The 27,347-nt window shown below is 37.4% G+C and overlaps 1 protein-coding gene across 1 annotated transcript in view; it reads right to left on the reverse strand.

Moving 5' to 3' along the window:
* The window catches only part of CTNNA3 (catenin alpha 3), a 497,320-nt gene that overhangs the window by 117,376 nt on the left and 352,597 nt on the right, over positions 1-27,347 (reverse strand). The window contains exons 10-11 of the mRNA XM_014940453.1: positions 21,497-21,589; positions 8,829-8,985 (exon numbers count right to left, since the gene is read on the reverse strand). Of these exons, the coding sequence (XP_014795939.1) occupies positions 8,829-8,985; positions 21,497-21,589 (250 nt within the window). The remainder of the gene's footprint in view (positions 1-8,828; positions 8,986-21,496; positions 21,590-27,347) is intronic.

Genomic DNA, 27,347 nt, shown 5'->3' on the forward strand with positions numbered 1-27,347 from the left:
CTCTTCCAGATAAAGGTTTTGTATCATATCCTAGAAACACAAAGTCTAGCATTCTGCATCATCACTTTAAACTCCTAGTGCCACTGATCAAAAGTTTTCCTTTATCATTTGGGTGTGTTTCTTTAGATACCATTTTTTGTAACACTTGTGTATATTTTCAGTAGGCCTCATTACAGAAAGCAAGCAAATCAATTCCTGCAAAGCTGCACAAAACCATTAAAAGCTACTGCCACAGCTGCAGCAGGAAAGCTATTAGCAACCAAGCTGTCAGGAAATAAACAACAAAAATTAATCCCAATCTGCATCAAACCCACACATCTTAGACCATGCTCCAAAGGCTGCCAAATCTGAACTCAGTAGATCAAATACAAAGTGAATTCCAAATGCATCAACCTTCAAAAGTCTGGAAGAGATGGCCAACAGTTTGCAATGCTTGCGATGAGAAATATCGCAGATGACCTGGTTTCAGCACCAACTTACTGAAATTCCGTAAAAAGTGACCTGGAATTTAGTACAAAATTTTAATTTGAAATGGCCAACAGTTTGCAATGCTTGCGATGAGAAATATCGCAGATGACCTGGTTTCAGCACCAACTTACTGAAATTCCGTAAAAAGTGACCTGGAATTTAGTACAAAATTTTAATTTGGAGATGGAAACTTTAAGTAGTTGAAATGACTGAAGTCCTCTGAAGATTTAAGTAGTTGAAATGACTGAAGTCCTCTGCTGAACTGCACTACCTTGCTCCTTAGTCCTGCCTACCTACTGAATGACTTCACACATTCTCTGATTTGCTCTTATCCCCTACAGCTATGCAAAATCATCATGGCTAAAATGTTCTCATAAACTTAGTAATAGCTACAGAAAATCTTGAATTAGAAAATGCTAACTCGAAGTCACAGGTTTTCATGGGACAACACTTGCCAAACTGGTTTCCCAAAATCAGCATGTAATACACAGTCCAATTTAGTGTCTACGATATGGCACATCTTAACAACTGGGCCTAGTGCATCAATTATCTAAAAAGTATTACACAATTACAATGTTCGCCTTTCAGTCTAAGCAATCAGTGCTACAAGAGTAAGCTCCATTTAGAACAGCGTATAATGAACTGTCTGCTACTTTTAGGGCAAGGATATGGATACCAAATGGAGGTAGGAAGCAACATTAGATTTTCAGTGAAAATAAAACAGATACAATGAGCACCAACAAATTTCCAGGAACAAGATACTGACCTAAAGAAAACTGTCACTGGTTGTGACATGTAACATACCAAGTTCCTTGATAACAGACTAAGAAAAATTGATTACTATGGTGATAACTTTTAAGGAGTTTTGTGGGAATCAGAGGAAACAAAAATTATTACATATTTCTCTGTTGAGCAAACTGGTAGGAACTTTTATATAAAAAAGAACACAGAGAGATCCAAATATGATGTAATTAAGATACATCAAAATAGCATTGTAGAGTAGAAAGCTGCCTATCACAATCAGGAGACTTTTAAAGGCACAGGCAAACAGTGGGATAAGTGATTCATTTGGTAACTACAGACCTGATTTTCAAAAGGCTTTCAAAATGGTCTTGCAACTACTATGCCTGGACAACTCTTGAGACACCATGGGATAAGATGACAGATTTTCCAAGGTGTTACTTACTTATTACAAAACAGATAACACAGGACAGAAATAAACAGTTTTCACAATTACATGGGCCAGTGGTTCCACAGGGATCGGTGATAAATTGTGTGATTCAGTACTTTCCCAACTAACATAAAAAGAGAACACTGAAGTAACAAAGGATGGTTTTGTCTTTTCTCATTGTCCTGGTTTCAGCTGGGATAGAGTTAATTTTCTTCCCAGTAGCTGCTGTGTTTTGCATTTAGTATGAGAATAACTGATAACACATACTGCTGTAGTTGTTGCTAAGTAAGGCTTATATAAAGTCAAGGACTATTTCAGCTTCCCACAGAAGCAGAGAGGGAGCGCAGACAGGACAAGCTGGCCAAAGGAATATTCCTCACCATAGGCATCATGCTCAGTATATAAATGGGGGTCAGCCGGGGGCAAGAACCTGCAATTGCTGCTTGGTACAAGCTGGGCAACTGACCATTGGGTGGGTGAGCAATTATACTGCATCACTTTATTTTGTATATTCTTTTACCATTATTATTATTATTTTCCACTACAGTTCTATTAAACTTTTATCTCAACCCACCCTGTTTTTTCTCCTTTTTCTCCCTATCCCACTGCAGGGATGGGGGATTGGCATAGGAGGATGTGAACAGATGTGTGGTCCTACCTGCCAGCTGGGGTTAAACCACGAGTTATTTAGGATAGTCCAAGTTGTCAACGAAGAACTGAAGATGGGTATCACAGTACCGAGTGATCAGTCAATAAAACAGACCACGTGCAACATCAATAAATTCAAATTCATGTGTATAGTGAAAAAACAGTCCTAAGTCTATATAAAATACTGAGCTATGAATTAGTTACTACCTCTAGGCATAAAAATTTCTGAAGTCAATTAAGAAAATTCTAGAAGCAAACTAGCTCAATGATTATTAAAAGGTAAAGAATGCTAGTATTTCACAGGGTGAAGACCAGACAGTAAAGGAGAAAGAGGCTTACTATGCCAGTATAATCCATCTTAAACGCTGCAAACAGTTCTTGTCCTTACTTCCGTCTAAAAATACCCATTTCTGTAAGCAGCAGAACCAAAATAAAAAGACCTCTACTTCTTCACAAAATTAAGCTCTAAATTGTTGAAATAACAGTTACGTAATGTTATGAAGACAAATGGGATAAAAGAAAGCACAGAAGACAGTGAAGGACATGCCCAGCAAGGACAATGTCATACGATGGCTTTTGACAGAGCTTTCTGGTGGGTCATTAAGCTGATGACTGATGAAAGCCATACCAGCATAAGTAAACTTTCATGCTCAGTGACACACAGAGCAAGCCTTTCGTCTTCATCAAAATGGGAAAAATTCAAAGCCAATTTTTTACACTCCAGGTGACAGTCATGAAGAGGGAGCTTGACTGTTTTAGCTTAGTGAATTCGTATTTATCCTGAAGCATCTTACAATCAGGCCAAACAAACTAGAGATAAATGGTATTGAAACCTACTGTGTAATTTACCTTCCTGTTTGCATATCATTTCACCATAAATAAGTGCATATATATCTCTACTTAGATTCTTATGTTTATTCTCTTTCAAAAAGCATGGCATGGTATTTTGCTATTGCATGTGCCAAAAAACCAGCATGAAAACATTAAATTTAATCTTAAGTCTATGAATAGCATCTTGTTTTTTTCCCTATCTCCATAGCTATGCTAAGAGTGAATCTATAATTGGCAATTTTTGCAATCCATTCATCTGTAAACATGCCACATAGACTGGAAAAATAGCGATAAACTGAAACAGAACTTTGAACTTCTGATGGAAAACTAATTAAATCAAGAGAGATAGCAACCCAGAAATCTGAATGATTCCCTTACTCCTTGTCCAAGTATTTACAGTGCATTTTGCAATTTACTTAGTGACTTCAACTGTCTAGATTACTATTTTAATGACTGTAACTGTCCAAAGTAACCTGAAACATGAACCAGATCAAAATCTAAACTTTAATACTATGAGATACTTACAGATTGAGGCCTGGCCTTGTGATTCATTGTATTTGAAGGCCATTTATCAAGTGCGTGGTTTTTTTAATCATAACAGAAGATGGACGTAGCAATGTTACAAAATTAATAGGGTAATTTCTGCTTTCCAAAAAAGCACCACAGAGCACCTTAGATCTCTTAATCCCAGAGTCTCAAATGAATGAGAGCTTTTCAGCATCCATACAGAAGAAATGAATGGTATTAGTAAATGAGCACTATAATGTTTAGCCTTGTAACTAGTAAAATGAATGTTCTCCCAGTGTTCTCCCCATAAATAACATGTTTGGTTGTTGAGGTTCTTTTTGGGGGGATGTCGTGTGGGGTTTTTTTTTAAACTGAAGGCATTTCATAAGAAACTTCCGACTCTCTCTTACATTCTAGAACACGAAAAATGTTATAGCGCGATTGCAGTTAACACAGCAGTTCAAGAAGAACCAGAACCAAGGCTTCCCCTTCCTCCTGAAAAAAACCCCAAACCTATCCCCTATGATCTAAATCACCTACACAAAGGAACAGACAGGAAGCCCTGGGAAACAAATTCCACGGCTTACCCATGAAATGGGCAATAAACCCAGGAGCTATGAGGCACCATTGACAGTCCAGACTCACCCAGAAAGAGGTCCTTCTACACAGGTTTAAAGGCCTCCCACATTCCTCAGCAGCAGAAACCACCAGGGACAAGGAATCAGGTGGAATTTCCATGGCAACAGAATGAACAGGCCGAAGATTCTGACTTGTGCTTAGGTGTGCACTGATGAAAATGAAGCAGAATGTCTCTGTGCAGATAAGTGGTATATAAATATAGCTACAAGTTGCATAAAATTTTAAAATAAAACCTGCATGTGGAGCTTAAGGGACATACGCACGTGACCCAGCAGTGCCTTGGGCTCTGAAGACTTTGGCAAAGGAAAGAAGTTTTAGGACACCGCTAAATCTAGCTGTAATGGTAGAGACTGCTGATGGTCACAGGCCACCTCCACAGATGGACTTTATTCCACTGTGGCACACAGTACAGTATTTTAAGCTAAAGACAAACATACTCAATTATTACATTCAATGTGGCATAAATGCATTTTATGATATGATTTTTAAAAAGAAAAAGGTGAACAGTCTCATTTTTATTTGCTTTAGGGGTTAATAAAAAAGCAACCGTAGTTAATAGAAACAATCTCACCAAAGCTGTCCTGGGTTCATGTAATACCCATCTGCTCAATTACAAGTCATAGGTAAAGTCCAACTACCACAAATTGAGAGTAATTAAAATTAGAAATGAGAGTGCTTTAACCACAATAATTTGATCACATACACACAAATGCACAAACGTGCAATCACTCCTATAACTGCAGTGATGCATGACTTGAAATGAACAGCCTTAATGGTATTATTCATGGTTTTGATGAGTTCATAGTACTTCATTACAGTACTACAACAGCAGTTACCGCAAATACCTGAAGTAGCAAAGTTTGAGATGCTTCAACAGTCCTCACTCTCCCTACAATAAAAACACCCAACTACTAGCTAGCCAATATAGGTAGAAAATAAGTAACCTCTTCAGTGATGCTCCTTAAAATCTACTGGGTGGTCTCTATGCAAGCTGTTCTGTAATGGAAGGAAGATTTCACTTATTGGACATGCTCCTGGAAAACAGCAATTGTGAAAAAAAAAAAAAAAAGCTCAAGAAGTCGACACAACCCCAAAGGCAAAAAGCAAAACCCTCAAGTCAATGAAATAACATATTAATCTGATTAGACCAAATTACGTCCAACACTTTATATACGGCCTTAAGTAAAAATGTGTACCTTGGCATAGATCAAGTGACTAGAAAAGCACAGAAAGTTCTGCCTGGAGAAGTACCTGAACTGCAACAACCTCAGACTAGCACCTTCCTTAATGCAGGATTAGTGTAGGTGTTCAGAGAGATGAAAGCTAACATACATTCCTAAAGCACTGAATGAAAACACAATAGAATAAAGTGCACCTGAAAAAATCCAGAGATGTCACGCACTGTTTCTGTTTGCAAGTGGTTCCATTAAATTAGGAAACAAAGCATTAAAGTTTTAGAGCCTTACCTGAAATGTACTCGAATGTTGCAGAAGTTGGGGGGTGGGGGGGGTCTTGTGGGTTTTGTTCTGTTTTCTTTTGGGTTTTTTTTAATGAGAATGGAAGTGTAGAGAGGAAGGAGATTCTAGAAGTTTTAGAGGATAAACTTCAAAGGGAAAAAATTAGAAGATTTTGGGGTAAGAAGGAAGGAAACGGGAAATTTTCAGTGGAAACGCACACTAGGATGGAACTGAAGAGATTGCGAAATAAAATGAGAATAAATTAAATCTAAAATGTTTTCTAAACTTTGGAATGCTATAACATTAGACATAACCTCTCAAAAATTTTAACTGCATTTCAGTAGTTGGCATTAAATAATTTCGCCAGTGCCATCTAAAACTTCCAGTGGAATATGAGTGAAAAAGATAAGGGTAAACAGGACTTTAGAGAGTTGGATTAATGTTTGAAAGGGCATGTAGACAACACAAGGGTTCTCTTCCACTGAACTTTAAAGACAGTTTCAGCACTTCTGAATGTTCTACCATTTGCCTCTAACTATGTATTTAAAATGACCTTAATTTTAAATGGCACCTCTAACAAAGAGCAATTTTTTTGCATGCAAAAATCCCGTATGATCATCAGAACAGAGGGAAGACTGATTTCCAGAGTTTTTTGGCAAGGTTAGTATCACAATTCAACTTGACTGATGTCATCAGTATTTTACACAGCTAGTTGTACAAGTTTCAGTGTGCAAAGGGTAAAAATACTAAGTCTGAAATGTTGTCTCCTGTCCAGAATTTGTCACCCAATTCAAACCAACGGGCCAGCAAGCAGTTCCTTCTACCAGCCAAACCTTCTAGTAATTAACCTGGGGAAAATAACGTCAATAAGTATGTAAAAGAAAATCAACATGTCTCAAAAAACGATTAAAAAAATTGCTAATGAATATACATTAGAAACAAATACCGTGAAGAGATAAGTTGTTTTCCCTTACATTAACTGACTTGTTTATCGTACAATGCTTCTCTACTGTATGACCAATTTATTTATGGAACTCCATTATTTAAGAATTCCTGCAATTATGAAATAACATACATATCAAAAAATGAAGAAATCATTCAGTGTGATTCCAGCACAACATGACCCCAACACAAAGAGTAATTCACATTTTAACACCTCCTTCCTTCTCACCCCTCCATCAGCAGAGAGTGCCTGAAGCTGGAACAATGACTGCAATTTTAGTTTGGATGCCAACTCCATTGCTGATCTGTGACAATCAGGGTGAGTCATCACACAGATCCTAAAAGAACCATGACCTCTGGTGAGCAGACAGAATGCACAGAGCAGGACAGGGTGAATTATGCTAATTACCTCTGCTGCTCACCATCCTTCTCTCTCAAAATGTCATCAATTAACGCAAGTTAAATCCTAACCTATTTTCACCTTGAAGTTTGCTGCTTCTGTTTCAAAAAAGAAAAAGGGGGCTTACACTACAAAACAAAGCTTCTCTTCCCTTCAAATCTAACAAAAAGATGTCACCAAATCGTGTTAACACCCCCACATCTTGGCCTGTTTCCATCCTCAGACTGTAATGGCTAATATAAATTACTGTTTCAGAAGATCTGAGGTCCCAGAAAAAAAGAAAAAAGCAGCACTGGGTAGACTATGACATAATCCTGGGTAAATTAATATGATGAGATTTAAAGGAAAAGCAGCATAAAGAAAAGTTATTTCTTAGGAATGAGTATCTTTATACAGAATGTGACACTGGATAGTAAAGAACGACGGTTCAACGGCAGAGTAACCACTACAGTGCAGAGATAAGGAAGAATGTGTGATATTCAGAGAATATTACAAAACTGGAAATGTAGTTGCACATAATTGCATATGAAAATTCAGAGGTATTAAAAGGATAGCATGATTTTTAAAAAGATGCATCTGATTCAAAGTTATTTCGGAGAAGTGTATCAAAGATCTGCTTTTATTGTATGAGACTGGATAATCCTAGGGATCTGCTACAGATTTGAAAAAACAAACGTCAGAAGTTATTAGAAATCTAGCTACCAACAAGTAATACATCAGGCTGGAAGATCAATGGGAGAATCCATAAAATTTTATGTTATTCTAACAGTTTTTCTGTATTCAGGAGAAAAAGACTGAATCCTCCAGCCGAACAAGTGACGCTCTCCCAAGTATCTATAAATGGACATATCTCTGTCCACTGAGCATGGAATTAAAAGAAAGGCAGATTAAACTAATCTTGGGAAATGCATTCAGCTGTAGATTGAAAAAAAAATGGTCATCAGATTTTGTCCTAAAATAAATAAATCACTTATTGATAATTGCTTTTGTTAAGAACAAGAGGTTATAATTCATAACAAAAACAGGCTAGACTTTAATTCAGAGTGAAGTATATGGAAAGACTTTGACTCCATAAATAAAGTTCTCTTAAGGGTAGACTTCAGTCAGTTTCAGTCAGTAGACTTCAGGTTTCAAACTACTGACATCTGCAGAACTGTTCATGTTCTACATTGCTGCATAAACCAAATAATCCTAACAGATGGAATTAAGCCCGAAGAAAAATGGGCAAACTCAGCGCCCGCTGGCCGTCAGCAAACACAAAAGTTAAACCACATTTAATGAAGATGAGAGAAGTTATTCCTTCCTGTACATGTTACACTAATTTAAGACAAATCAAAAACTTGGTTCCACAGTAATTGGAGCACAGAATATTGTGAGAATCTCCTGTTTTATGTGTATGCACACTGATACACACTTCCTGTTCCAGAAGGAGACCTCCAGAAGGAGACAGCTGCAGAGAAGATTCTGAACCTTAGAGCTAAACAAACCTGTGATGATGGATAATCTGTATGTAGCTTGATGGATGTAGATGTATAAACTGTAATGTAGCCATTCTGCTTCATGCACCTACAGTTCACTCAAGTTACTTCTCCTGAGCTGTACATTGTGCAGAGTAGGAACACCTGCTGTGTGGGGACATCTTAAACAGAGGCAACAGCTTCACAAAACCTTACACAAACTAATCTTTCATTGGTTTCCTTTTGAAATGTTATGAAAAGTTTTCAAAGCACATAAAAGAATAATCAGATTCTGAAAATTATCATACCTGACACAGCAAGAAAATCATCAATACTTGTTATATCATCCACGGCTTCAGTAAGAACATGGATGTGATTCTCCCATGTACTCCTATACATCTCCATGTTGTTTTTCACAACTTGGCTTTTTGGTCTAGCAGCCAGAGCTAAAGCAGCATTAATAACCTGTAACGAAAAAAAAGCAACCCCAATCTGACATCTAAACAATTATGTATTCAGAAATAAAATGCTATGTTTTTCTTAAAATTGCAGGGTAGCACTTCTGCTCTCTAAGCAAAAGCGTTGCATATCTTTTGTTTCTGTTCTCACCATGAATACCAGGCAGATGTAGCTTAGGCTAACTTCTATTTTAACTTCATAAATTAAGACACTAATGAAATAGGATAGCAAAAATACCAACGTTTTATATTTAATTGGAGAATTCACACTACTTCAGTTTGCAAGATACCAGAAAGTTTTTACTTGTACACTTACCTGTACGGCATATAACACTTAAGTTTTGAGTTTAAACTCTTTAACAACTGTTATCACAGAGCTTATTATGGAGTATCTTCACTAAAAAAGGTATTATCAGCCTCTGTCATGTGAAGGCAGAAAGTTTTGCCAGGATAAGAAGTATCTCTTTTAGGATCAGTGGCATGGGACATAACATGTACGACATCTATATAAAAGCAGCAGAGATACTTCTAAATTAGTTAGGCCTAAACATAGTAATTACGTTCACATGAAGAACGTAGATTCCACCTCTCCCAGAAAAGATTTACTGAAGATAATTGTCAGGAAACATATACGGTTGAAATATTGGATGTGCAGAAGGTGCCTTATATTTTAGTTTGTAAATAACATTCTCTCCTGCAATAAAAGGCAGCAAAGAATCATAGGAATTTCCAGAAGATTAGAAGAGAAGCTCTCCCAAATGAATGTTAACGCAGCTTGGAGCAGTCATAAAATCACGTATCATTTCTAACATTTGAAAAATAGCAATAGCACAGCAATGCTGACACAGATTAAAAGGCTGATCATTTATACCTCATCAGAATGCAGACATTAAAAATGTGTCACCAGGGACTTTGAAGCCCTATTCAAAGACACCAACAAAGGTGCCTATCCCCCAGGCATAAGCAAACTACCATAATAAACCCTCTGCCTACATTCCCACATGCACTATTCATTTGCAGCATCACTTCTTTGGACACATAGGGTCTCTTCCTGCAGACATTTATTTCTGCTTTCATAGGCAATTGCTTCTGGCTTCTCAGGTAAGTCAACAGACCACTCAAGCTGCTGAAGGCTTAAATTTCCATTTACATACATTGCTTCTACTGAAGGCTCTGCAAGCACAGATTTTTTTTTATTATTTTTTTTTAAGAGCAAGGAATTTGTGAGCTTATTAGGGCTCACTTTTATAAAGATAAGCATTCAGCATTTTCCTGTGTTACAGTAATACCTTTGGCACTAAACATACACGTTGAATAAGTACTTCAAAGGAGGCAGTAACATACTGTGCTAAAGCCAGTCTCAACTGGCTTCCGGTTGCACCAATAATACAAACTATTTCTTCTGTTTGTTAAAACAAATGCTTTAAAATGTTAGAAATAAAATACATAAATACTTGAGTACTTTTGGGGAAGCATGCTTCAAGCAACCACCATATAATTCTACACAATTCATGATACTTTTTTCACTATGCAAAACACACAAAAAAAAATTCACTGCCAATCCCTGCACACACCATGGATTTTACAATAAAATTTTTGAGCTTCTCTCAGGTGGAGATCCAGCCCAAATTTTGATTCTAGGATGTGGACTGCACAGATCTGCAGCCAGCAGAAAGAAATACTCCTCAGCTAAGACAGAAGGAGCAGATCTGTTCTCTGTTGCTCCAATCTCAGAACTGCTTCATAAGCCATACTGTGAGACGGGCAAACTTGCAAACAGCTTTCAGAAAGGGTCTGACTGGGGTGCCTGCTCTCACACCGCCCATGAGAAGTAAACAGAGGAGTCCTCACTCACGAAGCCAGGCTTTGCAGCACACTGCCTTCTGCACAATTTGCAAGTGTTAGGCCCCCTCCTCCATCCACCTAAACAGTTTACAACATAAGCGAGCGATAAAGCATGGAGAGCATTGGCTGCACAACTGTATCAGTGCCCACTGCCCAAAGGGTCCAGGAGATGAGCTACAAAGCTGGAAGAAAGTGTGGTCAAGTACCAGCACTTGATTAAATACCCTCTGAGCTTGTTAAACCAAAACAGGATCCATAGATCTGATCACATTTGGGTACTCCACAGCTGCATATGAGAAATAATCTCTGGTTTCTTTATTTCAACATCAACACCAAAGATACAAGAACTTTCCACATACAGTATAATACATAAAAATTTCTGTTTGGTTCTACAGCAGCTCCCCTAACACTGTCTTAAACATAAGAAGTTTGCAAGAATTCAGACTTTGCTGTTTTCATTCCTACTATGCTTGATCAAATTCCACAGGATCAGTTTTCTGAGCTAGGGGCTCAAAACTTCACCTCAATAATTCTTAGGTCACATTGGCTCTACTTCCACTCACCTCACTAACTAAACAGTTTAGGTTTTAAGATGTGTCCGTCACAACTGAAATACTACACAAGTAATTTCTAACTTTTCTTTCAAGCCTCCAATAAGATATTATCTGAAAGTCAAACCCTATTTCTGGTTTAATATAATAAAGACTTTTTCTTCCTGTATTTTCTTCTTTGCTTCTGTGTACATACTAGGGCTCTGCCAAAGATAAGACTATGTAAAAAGCTGTTTCAGTAACTGAAGAACCATCAAATTTTTATCTTGGAAATGCAGGAAAGAGGCAGACTGCTTGGGAAGATCACCAAAACTGTTACAGAATGTAGTCAACTTTATTAAATGAGTGAATTTAGAAATCTAGACTACTCCAGGTATCTCCGGAAATAAAGTCCTGAAACCTCCACTACGTGCAAAAACTACAGCACAGGCAGGGATCCTCCTCCAGTGGTACAGAGACTGTGCTCACACACGGACTGACAGATTCCAAGACTATGCAAGACCCACAAATCAGCTAGGCTGACCACCTAAATAACACAAATCACAGAATTTGCCTAAGGCTTCCCTCAGGAAATTTACAGCTAGAGGTTAAATCAATTACATTCCACAGAAAGGAATCGTGTATTTCAGGTGACAATGTTCCTCATGGTTCCCAAGTTAAATTGTTCTAATGCTCAATATCCTATTAAGAAAAGACTTAATTCCACTTTGAATAATTGTGGCTCCAGAAGTGTGACGACACCTATATTCCATAAAACAATTCAGACTGATATTAATGAAATTAAAATCCTGCTACAGCTAAGTTGCAGAGCAGGGTACAGACCACATGTCTCTGTTTTGCCTGGGAACCATGTCAAGGTGACAGATCTAAGGGTTAAGCAAGATTGTTAAAGCTTGCTTAAGCACAGGTATACTATTAGCTTTGTTCTATCTGCAACTGCCCCAACAGCTGAGATTCATTAAATTAGGAGCAGCAACGACAAGAGGCTCCTTTGCACAGATGGGTAAGTAGTTCCAAACCCACAGTATTTGTTGGATATTTCCAGTATGACTCAAAAAAGAGGCATTCACCATTCTGGTGTTTGTGTTGTAGAAGTCTATGTACCTCCGATCCAACAGGCATCAAAAAAGCAAGCAAGAGGCAATGGTCACTTTACACTGGGGTATTCTCAATATGGTCTAAGAAACTTGAACAGAAACATTATCACACAAAATGGAGTTTTATAACCCTCTTTTCCTGTGAAAAGAAAAAAAATCAAGAAGGAAAAAACACATTCTTCACACCAGGGCTCTTACATTCTTACCAAGAAGAGACCTAACTGCAGGAGTTCTACTCATTTTCTTAGGCTTCATGGAGCTTAGATTTTCTACCTCACTCCAATTATCAATTATGGGATAAATTTATCATAATCTGAATTGACCTCAAGAAACAATGAGAACAAAACTAATCTGAAGTCACTGTTTCATCACTGTTCCCTGATCTAAAACAGGGTTATAATTCGTTGCTGCCCAATTAAATATAGCCTTACTCTACCTTATCACAGTGTATTTAGGTTGTTCTAATTGCATCATTGCCTACCATTATTTTTTCCTCGAATCTTGTCGTCGTTATTTTGTTATTCTTCCTGCTTTACTGCTTGGGCATATCGCCAGGAGCCAAATTAATAGTTTTCAAATATCTCCTTGCACTTCTGAGCACAAGTGAGCTGAGGACAGCATTATGACTTGTACTACAGTAACATACATATGTCCTCATCAAGTACAGGATAAACCATACTCTACAGAGTCCATGTAATGAAAGCCAGTTTCAAGAAGTTAACAGAATAATAACAGAAGATTACACAAATTCAAGGAAGCTTGAGGATAAAGAGAAATTATGACAATAATAAGACAATCCTACATATCTTCTACTAACTAGCTTCTGAACAGCTGATGACTACACCAAAATAAAGGAGTGAGATAAAACCAAGCTTGTTCAGCCTGGGAAAAAGGTGGCTTCAGAAGGATCTAAGAGCAGTTCCTCAACCTTTATGAGAAGATTAAAACAATGACAGAGACAGGCTCTTCCCAGCCATGGGAGAACATTCTGAACAGTGTCAGAAACTGAGGGAAGCTCTGACAAGAGAGAGCACAGATGCACACAAGAGCACTCTTCACACACCAAGGTCAGTCAAGCAGTGGAAGAGGTTACCCAAAGAGTTTGTGCAGTCTGACCTCAGAGATTTTCAAGACCTCACCAGTCAAAGTTTAGAGAAGGCCAGTTCAAAATTCAGCACTGAACTTGCTTTGAGCAGAAGGTTGGACTACAGACATCCTACAGTCCCTCTCAGCCTGACTTGTTCTGTAATTCTGTAATGCACAATTACAAAGTAATTATATGATACGTACTTAGTTACTAATATTGAGTCCTTCTGGGGCAAGAGAGACTCACTTCTCAGGGATATTCCATGACAGCTAATGATCAATAGATAATGCAGCCACATCATGAAATAGTATTTCCCGACACAAGGATTACTACTAAAGAAACCACAGAAACATGCTCGCAGACTGCTAATTTTGTTCTTCCAACAGAAAATTGTGCAGAACTTTGTTTCTATCAAGCCATGCCTAGCATTTCTCTAATACAATGCAGTGGGGAAGCTTGAACACACAAACATCCCTAAGCTCTGTAAAAAGGCATCCGTATTTCCTATTAACCAAAAAAAAAACCAAACTGGCCAGCAAAAAAACCCCAATTATAATGACAAAAAGGCTCAGGGATATATGACACTGCTGCTTTGGCATCTGCCACAAACAGTCATTAAAATAACAAAGATATGCAAAACCCCTAACAATTTAAAATCTTTGAAAACTGAGTATCATATATATAAAATATTTAATCACAAAATACATTTCAGTCAATATATTTAAATAAAATTGAGATCATGTTGAAAATGCAGCTCTAGACAATAGACAAATTCTACCCAGGAAGTGCCTTCCAAGAGTAAATGAATCACTTTTTTTTTTTTTTAAATAAAATCAACTTTAATTCTTCACTAAATTTAAAAGGTGAAAGCTACCCCCACTGAAAACAGCTAAAAGGAGATGCAAAGTTAAGGAAGATCTTTTAATCATCATATCAAAAGTGACACATCAGTGACAAAATACAACTGTATTTCCACAAGACAATTTCCCTCCTCTTCTGAAAGTAAGAGAAAGTTCCATCCACAGCACACTGCACTCTCTTACAAAACCCTGAAAAACTTCTCTCTCAGCAGCATTATCAAGTACTGATAGTTATGAGGATGTCCATGTACAGGTGGTATGATGGGATAAACACATGATCCTAAGTTTTCACATTGTATTCTGAAAAAATTAAGACACCTGTTGCTTTAGAGACTCAAAAATTCCAGCAAGAAATAATGATGCAGTAATAAGAACACAGAAATCCCTAAAATACTAAACTCAATGGTTAAGATATTTAGGGAAAATTATGATCCAACATAAAATTTCAAAGTCCTATTTGTAATATCTCTGTTTTAGCAGAACTAGCATTTAAATGACTGTATGATTCTGTTCCTTCCTCCTTTCCAATCATTTGAAGGAGGAACAAGGGACTGCACTGGAGCCACTTGGCTTTAGAGTGGCATAGATTATGTTTGATAGTGAACTTTAGAAGTTAAACACAGATTCACTTATTCTGAGATTATTAGGTAATTTCAATTAAACTCTGAGAAAAGGTCACTGAAGAAAGTTGGTACATATTAGCCAACTGCTCAAATCTAGGACAACTTGATACCAATCAGATTTAATTTTTGCATTGTTATTACAAGCTATTGGCAAAGAACCTTGCAAATAAATTACAAGCATACACGTAAAACAACCCTTTAAGAACAAACAGAATAGCGGGGTAGGGGGTAAGCCAGCAAGGCTATGAACATTTTTGATCTGATACTCCAAGCTAGCTATTAAACACTATCCTGCATAGTTTTATGTCCTGATGTCTGGGCAGTGGTGTCAGTGACACACAGAAATATATTTTTATTACACTGGGATAAAGGTTTTGTACTCTACGAAAACAATTTGCGTAACTTAACTCAAAGGCATACCTCCCAACATCATCTAGCACTGCTGAGAGACACAGTGCGCTCTTGAAGAAGAAACCAAAACCAAATGCAAACAAAAAACCCCGACCAAACCAAAACCACACACACCAGACAGTCCTCTACAGCCCCCTTACAACTCTGACCCTGGTTCATATAGGAACTACATGGGTGTTTCTATATGGGCTTGGAAATCTTCTACAGGAAAGGCACACAACTTTAACACTTCAGAGACTGAGCAGAGACCCTAATTGATTATTCTGAAATAAGACAATAAAGATTTAAAAAGAGACACTCCCATTATTTTAGTTTAGAATGTTATGAAAGCACAAAAGAACTGAAAATGCAATAAAGTATTTGGCATTCTCATTTGGGTGGAGAACTTCGGTTTTTTGAGACAGAGGACAAAACAGACTTAACACTTACAGACTGATTTTGAAATGCACCTGACAGCACCTCCCTTCCAATACTAATTCACTTGACCTGACAAGTGAAGCAGACAGCAAATCACAAAACATATTGGGAGTTTTTTTGCTGGTCACATTATAGGTGTCGGATCTGCATGAAATTAGTAACTCCAGTTGTTAAGTACCTTCACTTTCTCTATTTTGCAATACTGAAACTGAAGTAACCAAAAAACCAAACACTTCTGTTTCTGCCTTATAGAATTAAACACACGTGCGTCTGTAAATGACCAGGGAACATTTTGGATATGATACGCAAAGGTATGAGGGGTGGATTGCACAAATACCATAGTTCATTTCAAGAATCAAAAGTACATTTTTCCACACAGCCAAAAAACACTGGTCCTCAATGTATTTTTTTTATATTAGATATACAGACAGTATCCAGTATCTCACTTTGTATGAAGCAAATCATAACACTATCAATTACTTTAAACAATTTTAGCTACATTTTAGCTTCTCATTTCAACAAAAGCAATGTGTTCTCTTGTCAACCTATGCTATTTACACCTCGCTATTTCTATTACTACATACTATAGCTATTTATGTTTCCTTCTCTCCATTGCTATCCTCCCCTCTCTTCCAACAACCATGCAAAGCTACCTCTCTTAACAGTGGTATTATTTTGCTGTCTTGTACTACTCTACGCTTACCTACTGCATGATCACACACACACACTCCCCCCGGGACTCAGGAGGCTTTTTTTATCATAAGTCTCTAATAATGATGGTGTATTGCCTACTTTTCCTGAGAAACTTGTAAATTCAGAAAAAAGGATGAAGGTGAAGAGATAAAAAGAAATACCTTTCCAGGATGAATACTTTCAAGTTTTAAAGGCACAGGGGAGAATAAATTGTTTATAAAACATTCATAGCACTTTTGTGTAGTATGAATCTGCAACAAATGCCCTCCAGCAACTTTATGAAATTTGATCATTCTCATGTCTTACGTCCACTAACTGCAGGTGGAGCAAGCAGAAGAGAGAATAAAAAAAGAACAGCTTCTGTATTGCTACAGAAGTTGAGGATACTCAGCTTTTTATTATGGTATTTTTATTTCGTATTTCAAACTGAGAATTTGTGAGGATTCTGTTCTAACACAACAGATAATGGAAGATGAAAGTTAAGACTGAAAACCTTAAGGCATTTTGTAGTTAATTATTCTCTCTCCAAGTACTATCATAAAACAGCCAAGCAGCCACATCCAACGTGAGACTTTCAGGGGACTCTAAGAATCACAGTATATTTTTTTTCCTCTTTCAAACTGTTTATTGGAGAAGTTCAAGCCAAAGCAAACATCTAACTAAGTCTACCTGTGCAAGAGCATAAAACATTAGGCCTTACAATACATTTTGGTGGCCCACAGCTTTAGGATTCCATAGTATTCCAACCAACTAAAAATGCCACACACTTTATCATCTTTTTAAAATAACGAACCTTAATTTCCACAAACAGAAAAAGGTAACATCATACAACTACTAATGTCAGTAAATGATGCTAGAGGACACTAGAAAGGTTTTCTTCTTTTTATCATTTTCAGTCCTTGTCGGAGTGCCAGACTGGAAACAGGAGCACAGCTGGTTTTGCACATGTTCCTTTTCTGCAGATTGCCTGCCATATTAAGACTGGATCATCCATCCAAATATGATCATGTATTATGATACTTGAGAACTAGAGTAATAACTTTTCCCATGTCTCTGGTAGCCAGTAAAAACAGCTATCTGCTAATACTGAAAACAAACACTAACTTCCAACACCAGAACCATGCCACTGCCTGCTCAACCTGGCATCAGTCTGCTGTGGCCTGCTCCTCCTTTAGACTACTTTTCCCTCATTCCTTCCCTTGAGCCATCAAGCAGTGTCCTACATCCATATGGCAAACTACATCAGGCAACTGACTTGAATGAAGTCTGATTCTCTCCATCTCTCAATACTCAGAGAAAACCAGAACTCACTGAAAATACTAAGATCTGAGGTTCTGGTTGTACCAGTGCATACTTTGCTTCTTTGCATGATGTACCAGAACAGACGTCACCCACTACAGAACTAATCACCCTGCACCATTCTATCAACTGGCATGTAAGCTCTAGCAAAATCTGAGTGGGCATGATCTCATCTTCAAAGGAAGTGAGCCTAAAATTCGCTTTTTTGAGTACAATTCTGCCAAAACAAGCCCAAACCTTCTGCTCCTTAAAACTCTCCAAGGCATCTTTATGCTAATAAAAATCTCTAGCCAGAGCCCTTTGACATGCTGAAGCTCTTCTCAGCTGCCGCCTTAGGACTACCCCCTTCTGATCTCTGCTTTGAAACATCTGTTCCAGCTCTAGGTTCAAGGTCATTCTTTCCCTCAAAAATAGAGCTCAGGATCTTTCTACATTAACTCTCTTGGCATTCCCTGGCCTCCATTCCCTCAGGGAGGAAAATGTCACTATCTCTCATTATGTGCATCACAGCCCCTCCACTATGTGTGTTTATGACAAACACGTTTCAGAGAGAACAAGCACACCTTCACCTACCTCGGCTCCTGTTCAATCTTGCTTCTCTGCTCTCCCCCAACACTATATCCTTAATCTAGTTTAAGTCACGTATCTATGGCCTTCAGCTCCATCCAAGATCTGATCAATGGCTTTCTTCTCACCTCCTCCTTCCTTCACAGCCTGTTGCAGAAGGGATCCTTATTCCTCGAGCTTATCCCTCAACAGAGCTCCTCAACACAACAAAACCAGAGGCTCACTTAAGAGACGTAAGGAAAGAGGACCCAGTACTAACACAGAAGGCAGTTAAATAACAGGCTAGATCCTCCTCAGACACAAACACACAGGTTTTTTGGCCTAGTATGACAGTCATACTTGTTGAAACACTTGAAACCAGAATATGCCAACATGATGTGAATGTTCTATCAAGAATTTCAAAAGAGAAGTCAGAACCCTTGTATGCTAACCTCTGGTAATATGCTACATTTACAGTATTTTTCAATCTCTACATTGACAGGTTTTCCCTCTACCAAGTACCTCTGCCTATTCCACACTATTAACTATTAGAGGAACCAGAAAGTTCTTCAAATGTGTCACTGAACTGAAGCGTAAGGTAAACAAAATAAAGATCTGTATTAGAAAAACAGCTCTACAGATTTACACACTTGCTGTTCAAAAACAGAAGTTGGTTTGCTTTTCTGTGTTCTTTTCCTTTTCTTTCTCATGCATTTAACGAGGTCATGATTTTGTTTGCACACCAGGAATGTAACACGAACTTCCACATAGACCAAGTGACATTATAGATTTTACTCACCTGTTAACACTCAAGAAAATTCTCCCAACCAAAAGCTAATAACATGAACAGAAATAATTCTTTCTTCATTAAAACATATGCCAGCAGCTCTCTATTTCTTTATTCATTATTATTGATTTAACATTAAGTATTATTAAAATTAATTTCTCATGAAGTATTCATGCAATTTCAGGAACAACAGGCATTATGTGTTTCATATCAGTTCTAAAATACATTCATAGCTTATTTCATTTATTAAACAGTTATAATACTTGCTAATAATCTCACTTGAGAAAAAAAATATGGTCAGAGTTCAGAATCAACCCTCTACATTTAAACTATAGTATTGTATAATTAATAAAACATATGCACGTCTATGAAGTCTAACAATTAAAAGGTTTTCCTCCAGGGTTTCCGTATCTGCTCTTTTCCCCAGCGCTAAATGGGAGTTTCTGCTGGTCAAATCTGCAGAAATCCCAAGATTCCAAGGTGTTTTCTTTTCTGTAGGTGTTGGTTTTGTTGCTAGTTTTTTGGTTGGTGTGTTTGGAGTGTGGGGTTTTGGGGTGGTTTTTTTTCGTTTTACTTCAACCATTTCAGATTTCAACCCAAACCACTGGTTCTCTTCTGGAAAGATATTTTTCAGAGCACGTAAAATCTCATTCTTTAATCTAGTGTTTTAAGAACACTGGGAAGTTCTACATGCAGATTTCTTTATTTCAAACTCTAATTGATATACCCTACAGGGATCTTAAGAAATAATTATTTTCCCTGTAGAGGATTTTTAAATGATACGGCATGATCTGATTTACTGAAAAATGCTGGAGCCTTATTCTGTTGTTTCTTACTTAGGTGAAATGCCAATTGCTTTTGCAGGGAATGGTCCTTATCTAAGAAAGCAGCAAATCCTGCACAATAAACACACCATTAATAGTAATACAATCTTATCATGTGTATACCCCATTCTCTGTTTAGACAAATCTATAATCATCAACTAAATTCACCACTGTTTTACCTCAAGGTTAAAAAAAAAAGGAAAAAAAACAAAACAAGAAACTTCCATTTTACTATAGGAAATTAAAACCCTAGCAACTTAAATGGCTGTAGAGAAAATCAATATTTTAGTCAAAATTAGATTTTAGGAGTTTCTGGTATCAGATGCAATACTGGAAGTGTAGATTTCCAATTAAAAAGCTACATCTGGTTGCTCAATAATGTATTACAAAGGTGCACTTGTGCCCCTGGAGAAACAAGCTGAAAGAAACTGTTCGTGAATTCTTCTTACAAGCCAGCAATCTTCTTAAAAACCGGTAACACATTAAATCAAATAAAGTAGGATGTTAAACACAGAACACAAAAAGTTACAAAAACACTTCGAAACTGAATGGTTGAAGACAAAACACTGATCTATGGTATTTTCAGAATATCACACTTCCTTGACAGAAGTTTGTTTTTCCCCAAGTCTTGCATTTACTCAACAGGCATAAAATGGACTTCTCAAGCTTGTAATTGAACATACTATTAATATTTACTCTTCGCCTTCTATTTCAATTACATCCAGCATTCAAACACAGAGAATGGTACAAATATACAGGCCACTGTCTAAACTACAGTGTCTTCAAAGAACTAAGAATCCTGAAATTATACAGCCTCAAGGCTGAAACACTAAGATCAGATTCACACAAATCAGTAAAATCTTTGCTATAAACAGATGGAATTGCAGGTGGTCTTACATCTCTGTAATTCTGAATGTGACAAATAGAGTGCAAATACATTTTTAGTAAGATATTAAGCACCAAATAATTACCTGTAACCGTGCTGGTTTTCACTCATTTGCTTAAGACAAAAGCTCAAGCTTTTGAATTTGTCATAATCAGAAGAATTCATACTTTAACACCCACATACACAAACCCCAAATCAAGTGGTAATAATGTTTCAAGTTAAAGGTCAACACATGTATTCCTTTCTAAGAGTAAAAACACTCCCAATTTGCGTATCCTGTTACACTATTCATTCAATCAGGTTTAATTTCAGGAACAGAGCAGCATGTTTCTTCAATTTCAATTTTTACAGCTTTTTAGAACTCTCAATCAATACAGACTATTAACGATTCCTATGTTAACCACTAAAAGAACAATAATTTAACTGAGTATTTGGCTTTGATTTATCATTTGGTCTCCGATTACCACACTAAGCTGACTAAATGTAATGTAAATTTAAACTGAAGAAGCACGACTGAACATCTATGTTGTGTGACAAAAAATACAGTGTATGCTCAGTACACTGTAATGGGAATTAATTGAAAAAGTCATACCTGTGGACACAAAGTCTCTATGTGATTAGCTGCCATTTGGACAATTTTCATTCCATCTTCATTTGTTGACAATGAACAAGCAAGATTCGCAACCTTAAATAAACAAACAAACAGTTTTGTAAGCAAGTATTCATCCCCAGACTCTCAAACTTGCCAAAACATCTCCGCTAGAAAGCCACCTTTATTTGGGGAAATTAATTTGTCAAAGAACATATTTGAACAAGAAAACAAGCAGGGGGGAGGGGGAGAAGGAGACGCGGAAAGGGGTGACAGTAAGAAGTCTAAGGACCTCTCCCAAATTTACCTTCATCACATAATACCTGCAGAATGGGGCTGAGGTAACATCAGGAAATCTCAAAAAATCCTACAGCTTCAGCTAGAATGCTTGTGATCATGCCTGTTAATTTTTCAGAGTCCTTCAAACCACATCCAGCTTTTTAATTTTGTATTTAAACTTACTTTTAAGACCTTAAAGATCAAGTAACATTTGCCTTGTTTTGTGGCAATGAAATATAGAATGATTTATTCCCTGAGCTATCCACAGATCGTTGTATTAATTACTGGTACAACTGTCTACTGAAATAATCGTATCAGTGCAACTTACACTGAAAATGCGTAAGGAAACTTGAAATCTGTGAAAAAAAAAGTCTTATCTTCTGTTTTATTTTACTATACACCACGGAGATAGAGCTGCTTTTATAGGAAAAAAGCTCTTCCATGATGCTCCACAGTTCAACAACTTTGAAGAGATCAAGGAAAAAGAGCACTCACTTCAGCTCACTGAAACTCAACATCATCAGGCTGTAACAGACAGGTTTGACAAAGGCAAAAGAGGTGTTGGGATACTGTACTGGGATCCAGTAGACCTTTTCATCCCACTGAAGTCATACACGGTCCTTAAGTAAATTACTACACACTTGTTAGTCTTCATAGCCTTCACTGAAGTAGCTGTGTTACATATATATCACTCCAACGTTCATGTAGATTAAGAACTGCCTGAGAAATAAGATATCTGTCATGCTGCAAATACCAACATAAATATAAATATGCATAGTTAATTTGTAATTATTCAAACCTCATGCAACAAGTTGTACAGTCCAGCTGCTCCGAAATAAAAGTCTTCATTTATCAACATTTTAGGATGCTACTTCTAACACTAGTTCAATGATGATTTATTCTCAAAGGCTTTTATTATTCTTACTTAATTGATGCGAATAATAACAAGGAATTAAGTAGTGCATAGCCAAATTAATTATTTTCCTACCCAAAATTCAGAAGACACTAAGAAAGACACTTTCTGAAGAGGATGAGGGCTAGAACGCATGTATACCTCTGTCTGCATAGAAATACTTCACAAACCTATCCCTGATATTCCAATACGACTCACTGCTTCCCCATGTTTGATGTGTTATCTTGCCCACCTGAAAAATAAGGGTTTAAGAGTGAAGAAATACGGGTTTTATAGATGCACTGAAAAATTGTATTCTCTTTTATTTGAAGTAAACTGCCATGGGTTTTTTAATGTAGTATTTGACAAAAATTGTTTTTGACCCTACGCTTCCACTCCTGACTCCAGCTCTAAGTTATCTACAGATGTTTTGGTATCGTTATAATACAACTTTAAAAGACACTGTTCCCTTCCCCCAGGAAAACAAATTATTTTTCTTTAGATTGAAGGCAGATGTTGTCCAATACTGGTTACAACAACCAATTCATGTTCATTTTAATGTTTTAATTTCTTTACCCCAGTCACTGAATTGCTTGTGTATCCCAAATATACACTGCATTCATTCACACTGCATTATTATACCAACATATATAAAAAGAAGCACTCTACAAGGCTCAGTGCAAACATTATTGATCTATTTCTTAAAAGAGCTGCTCAATGCCTAAAGGAGTAACATTTCAAAGGTTAAAAAAAAAGAAAAAGGCAATACAAGCCATTCCTCCAGGATGAAATAGACTCTCTCAGCAGCTTTTTCTCTTTGCTATAAGGTTGCTCACGTTTTCCAATTTCATCTCACAGTTCCCAGAAAAACTTTAATTTCTTGGGATCCACTGCAAACATGCGCAACATGTAGCTCCTTTTTATCAATAAGAACAGTTTTAAGATTAAGTGCTCTGCTGTAAGTAATAAATGTTTTGTCCCTGTCATGATGTGCAAAGCAGATACAGAGACAGCTTAAAACAATTTTTTATCCTGTTTCACAGTTACACTGGCTGAAACACCTTGGTACAAACCCAGTCCTTGACATAAATTGTGTCACAGAATCACCAAATAATAATTTAGGGTGGAAGAGGTTTCCAGAGGTCATGTAGTCCAACGCCCTGCCCAAAATATGAGAATGAACTCTGAATGGAACTTGCCTATAGGCATCACCCGTATCTCACTAACAATTTCCCCAAAAATGTACTATCCACACCAGCACCAGACTTACTTTACTGAAATAACCACAAAGCAGCCTTTGATAGCTAAAGAAAGGTCCTTCCACAGGCCCAAACATAACATCGGGTGAAGGATCTAAACGTGAACTACTTCATGAAGCCCCTCCCTTAGCACAGTTCACTGAAATGTTAGCAACAGAGGGATTTTCAGCAGGAACAAAGAGTACAGAATTACAAAAAAACCTACCTGAAAAGAAGAACAAGACAAGCAGAAAGCTGACTAAAACCCAACCATTTTACCACCTTGTCCCTACCTCTTCCTTCATGCAGAAAGAAAAAAAGATATATCAGTATGTCAGTATAAAGACAAGAGTTTATTTTAGCAGTAGAGAGGTGTTATATGTTATATTAAACCAGAAGAAAGCACGGTTTTCAAACGGAGAAAGCAACTATCCAATTCCACAATCATGTAACCGATAACCAAGCTTTTGATTTTCCTTTCCTAGTCTGACAACAAACATGACAAATAAGATAGCAGTTTACCATGCAGCAAGAGGCCATCAGGCATGTACAGAATTAGTCAATTCCTTAGAATATCTAAAAGGAGTGACCAAAACTCACTGCCGGAATATACGGTCCTTGAGGGAACTGGGCACCACACACTCAGAAGTACTTTTAAATAGATTAATGAGCTGGGGTTGTCTGTCTGACGTTGACCTGTGTGACACTAGCAAGATTTGATAAACCTCTATCACCAGGGATGGCCAGTAAGGGTCAAGGTGGACCAAACAGTTCTCAAAACAAACACACCATCTCATATTCCAAACACCCCATGTATCTTCCATTTTTTTTAAATAAAATACCATCTTATGAGAGGCAGCATTTTGCCTGTTTCTCCAACCACCAATAATTTTTTTATCTTCTTAGGTGTTTCAGTATAAAATCTCCAAGTATCTCTTTCCCTCTGCATGAACATTTCATTTTTCCTTCCATATGAAACCCCCTATCTCCTGCACCTAAATAATGAAGAGGCAGATACAAGATACATAATAAACTGTTGTTCAAAAACTCAAGATTTCAGGTCCTTTTCCTCTATAAAACAGAGGTAAAATGCAAACATATTCACGAATATATTCTCATTTCTTATTACTCACTATTCAAATATTCTACAGGACAATATCCATTACCCTTTTTTTTAATGATTTTTCTGTTAGACTAAATAACACATGGTTTTGTCACACAAATACCAAAGCACACTCGGGCAACGTTTGTTTCCCTTAGCCACAAAATCTTACACTCTTCCCTGTGTTGCCAGAATCAACACCTTCACCTCTTTGCCTCTGGCTGGTTAACTGAGATGGAAATTAATCCCAGGAGATGTAGTGTATTTCCTTCAAGACGCATGCACCCTCTATTATTTAAATCAGCGTGAGTATGACTTAGTATGCTAACAAAATGAAAGATCACAGCTCTTGCTTAGCACTTAATGAATATTAGAGGAGCAGGGAACAGGCTCCTTTCCAACACTGTAATCACTTCAGTTACAATGCCAGAAATTAACTGTCTTTGATTTCAATGTAAATGTTTATAATTCCTTGAAGAAGTAGGATAGTTGACAAAACATTAAATGATTTTATTTTTTGAATGAGAAGCATAAACATAGTTCATGTATCAGTTGTTATGAGAGTTCAGAACAGAAGCAGTGCCCTGCAAAAATTAAGTACTTACCCTTTTACAAAAACTGCTATCTTTTAAGCACATTGTTTGGATACAACACCTGGGTTGGTTTAACATGCTACTACAGATGTACATTTTTGTAAAAAAGAGGTCAATGACACTAAGCATAAATTAACTTGACAATACACAAAAAACAGATTTCACTTCTGGGAAGTTACAGAAAACAACCACTCAAAAATGTAATAAATACTGTGTCACAAATACTTACCCAAAAAATCATGACACAAGGGGTGGGGGAAACCCACCAACAAATCCCTAAATAATCAAAGGAAATGAAAGATCAGTGCAACAAAACATACCTTCAGAATTTAATCTAACTCAGGATTAGCCCTTCACAGAACTTTTGCTTCTGCAGAAAGTATGGCAATTCATTTTATATCTTATATTAATGCCAACCACTTGCTTCAGCAATACAGAAAGTATATAGCAGTACAGGTTTCTGAAATAGACGTTTTTTCACTAAAAAGCAGTTAATCTATATTCCAGTTCATTCCCAACAATCATTAACTACTGGTACAGAATTATAGATGTGTATAGTACTTGAGCACTTACAATCGAAGTTAGGATGAGGATAATGTAACACATTGGAGGCTACCTACTGCTGAATGAAGTTTGACATGCAGAATGTTAATGGACTTTACCTATAATCAACAAAAGAAACTCTTCTGTTATTCTTCAACAACAACAGAAACACTTTTTCACCAACTTAGTGCTAAATAGTGTGCAACACTCACGGCCCATTTGTACACAGAAAAAAAAAAATCAATCTTATTTTCAGATTACTAGAAAACAACATACAGCCTTTCATAAGGCCTTATTCAAGACAAGGAACAATCACAGAATACAGATACATAAATTTCTATCTACCATAAACAAAAGAAGTTCCACAGAACACAATGTACCTTAGTATTTCCAGTGTTGTTATTAAGACCTTTAGTCTGTTCTTGTCCTGCTTCCAACAAACAGGACTTGAAGAAATAACATCCAGAGAAAGGCAACTTTAACACTCCCACCACCGAACAATTTTAAGGATAAAGGTAACACATAGCAATTAAGGACTGTTGGGAACACTGAACTGGGCTGTGCATTGCTCACTTCCACTGGTGCGCACCTGCCCACAAGCGCTCCCAAAAGCTCATTATTGCTTAAACACACTCCTTTGCTCAAAAAAAAAAAAAAAAGCCAAACATTCCGACTCGAGGAACTGAAAATCTGGCAACCTAGGAGAAAAAAATGCTTCTTAATATAGTTTTCTATCACTGCCTCATAGACTGGTATTTTAAATTTTACCCTGGATAAACTTGGGTCTAAAACAACGTCCATCAAGCTTGCTGCTTAGAAAACACCTCTTAATGTTGACAACTTTATAAAAAAGCAAAACCACAGACATTACTACTTTTTAGCAGCCTGACCCACCTGCCCTGCATGCTCCACGCAGCCCCAGGCCCGTCCACGCAGTTTTCCCCCTCAGCACTCGGAAAAGTCCAGAACGGCGCAATTCTCCTTCCAGAAAACTAAAATGCATGTTTGGCGATCTCCGCTAAATCCGCGATAAAAGTGCAAACCGAACAGCCCACCTCCCACCGGGCAGGACCCACCGCCTGCACCTCAGGTCGCCAGGCGACCGGTGGAACCTCCCAGACGCGAGGCCGTGGAACCTTCCAGAAGCGGGGCGGGGCCCTGAGGGGGTGGGGCGCGCGGCGCGGCCCGCCCCGCCCCAGCGCGCTCC

The sequence above is a fragment of the Calidris pugnax genome, unplaced genomic scaffold (assembly GCF_001431845.1).
Source record: "Calidris pugnax isolate Ruff unplaced genomic scaffold, ASM143184v1 scaffold39, whole genome shotgun sequence".
NCBI lineage: Eukaryota > Metazoa > Chordata > Aves > Charadriiformes > Scolopacidae > Calidris > Calidris pugnax.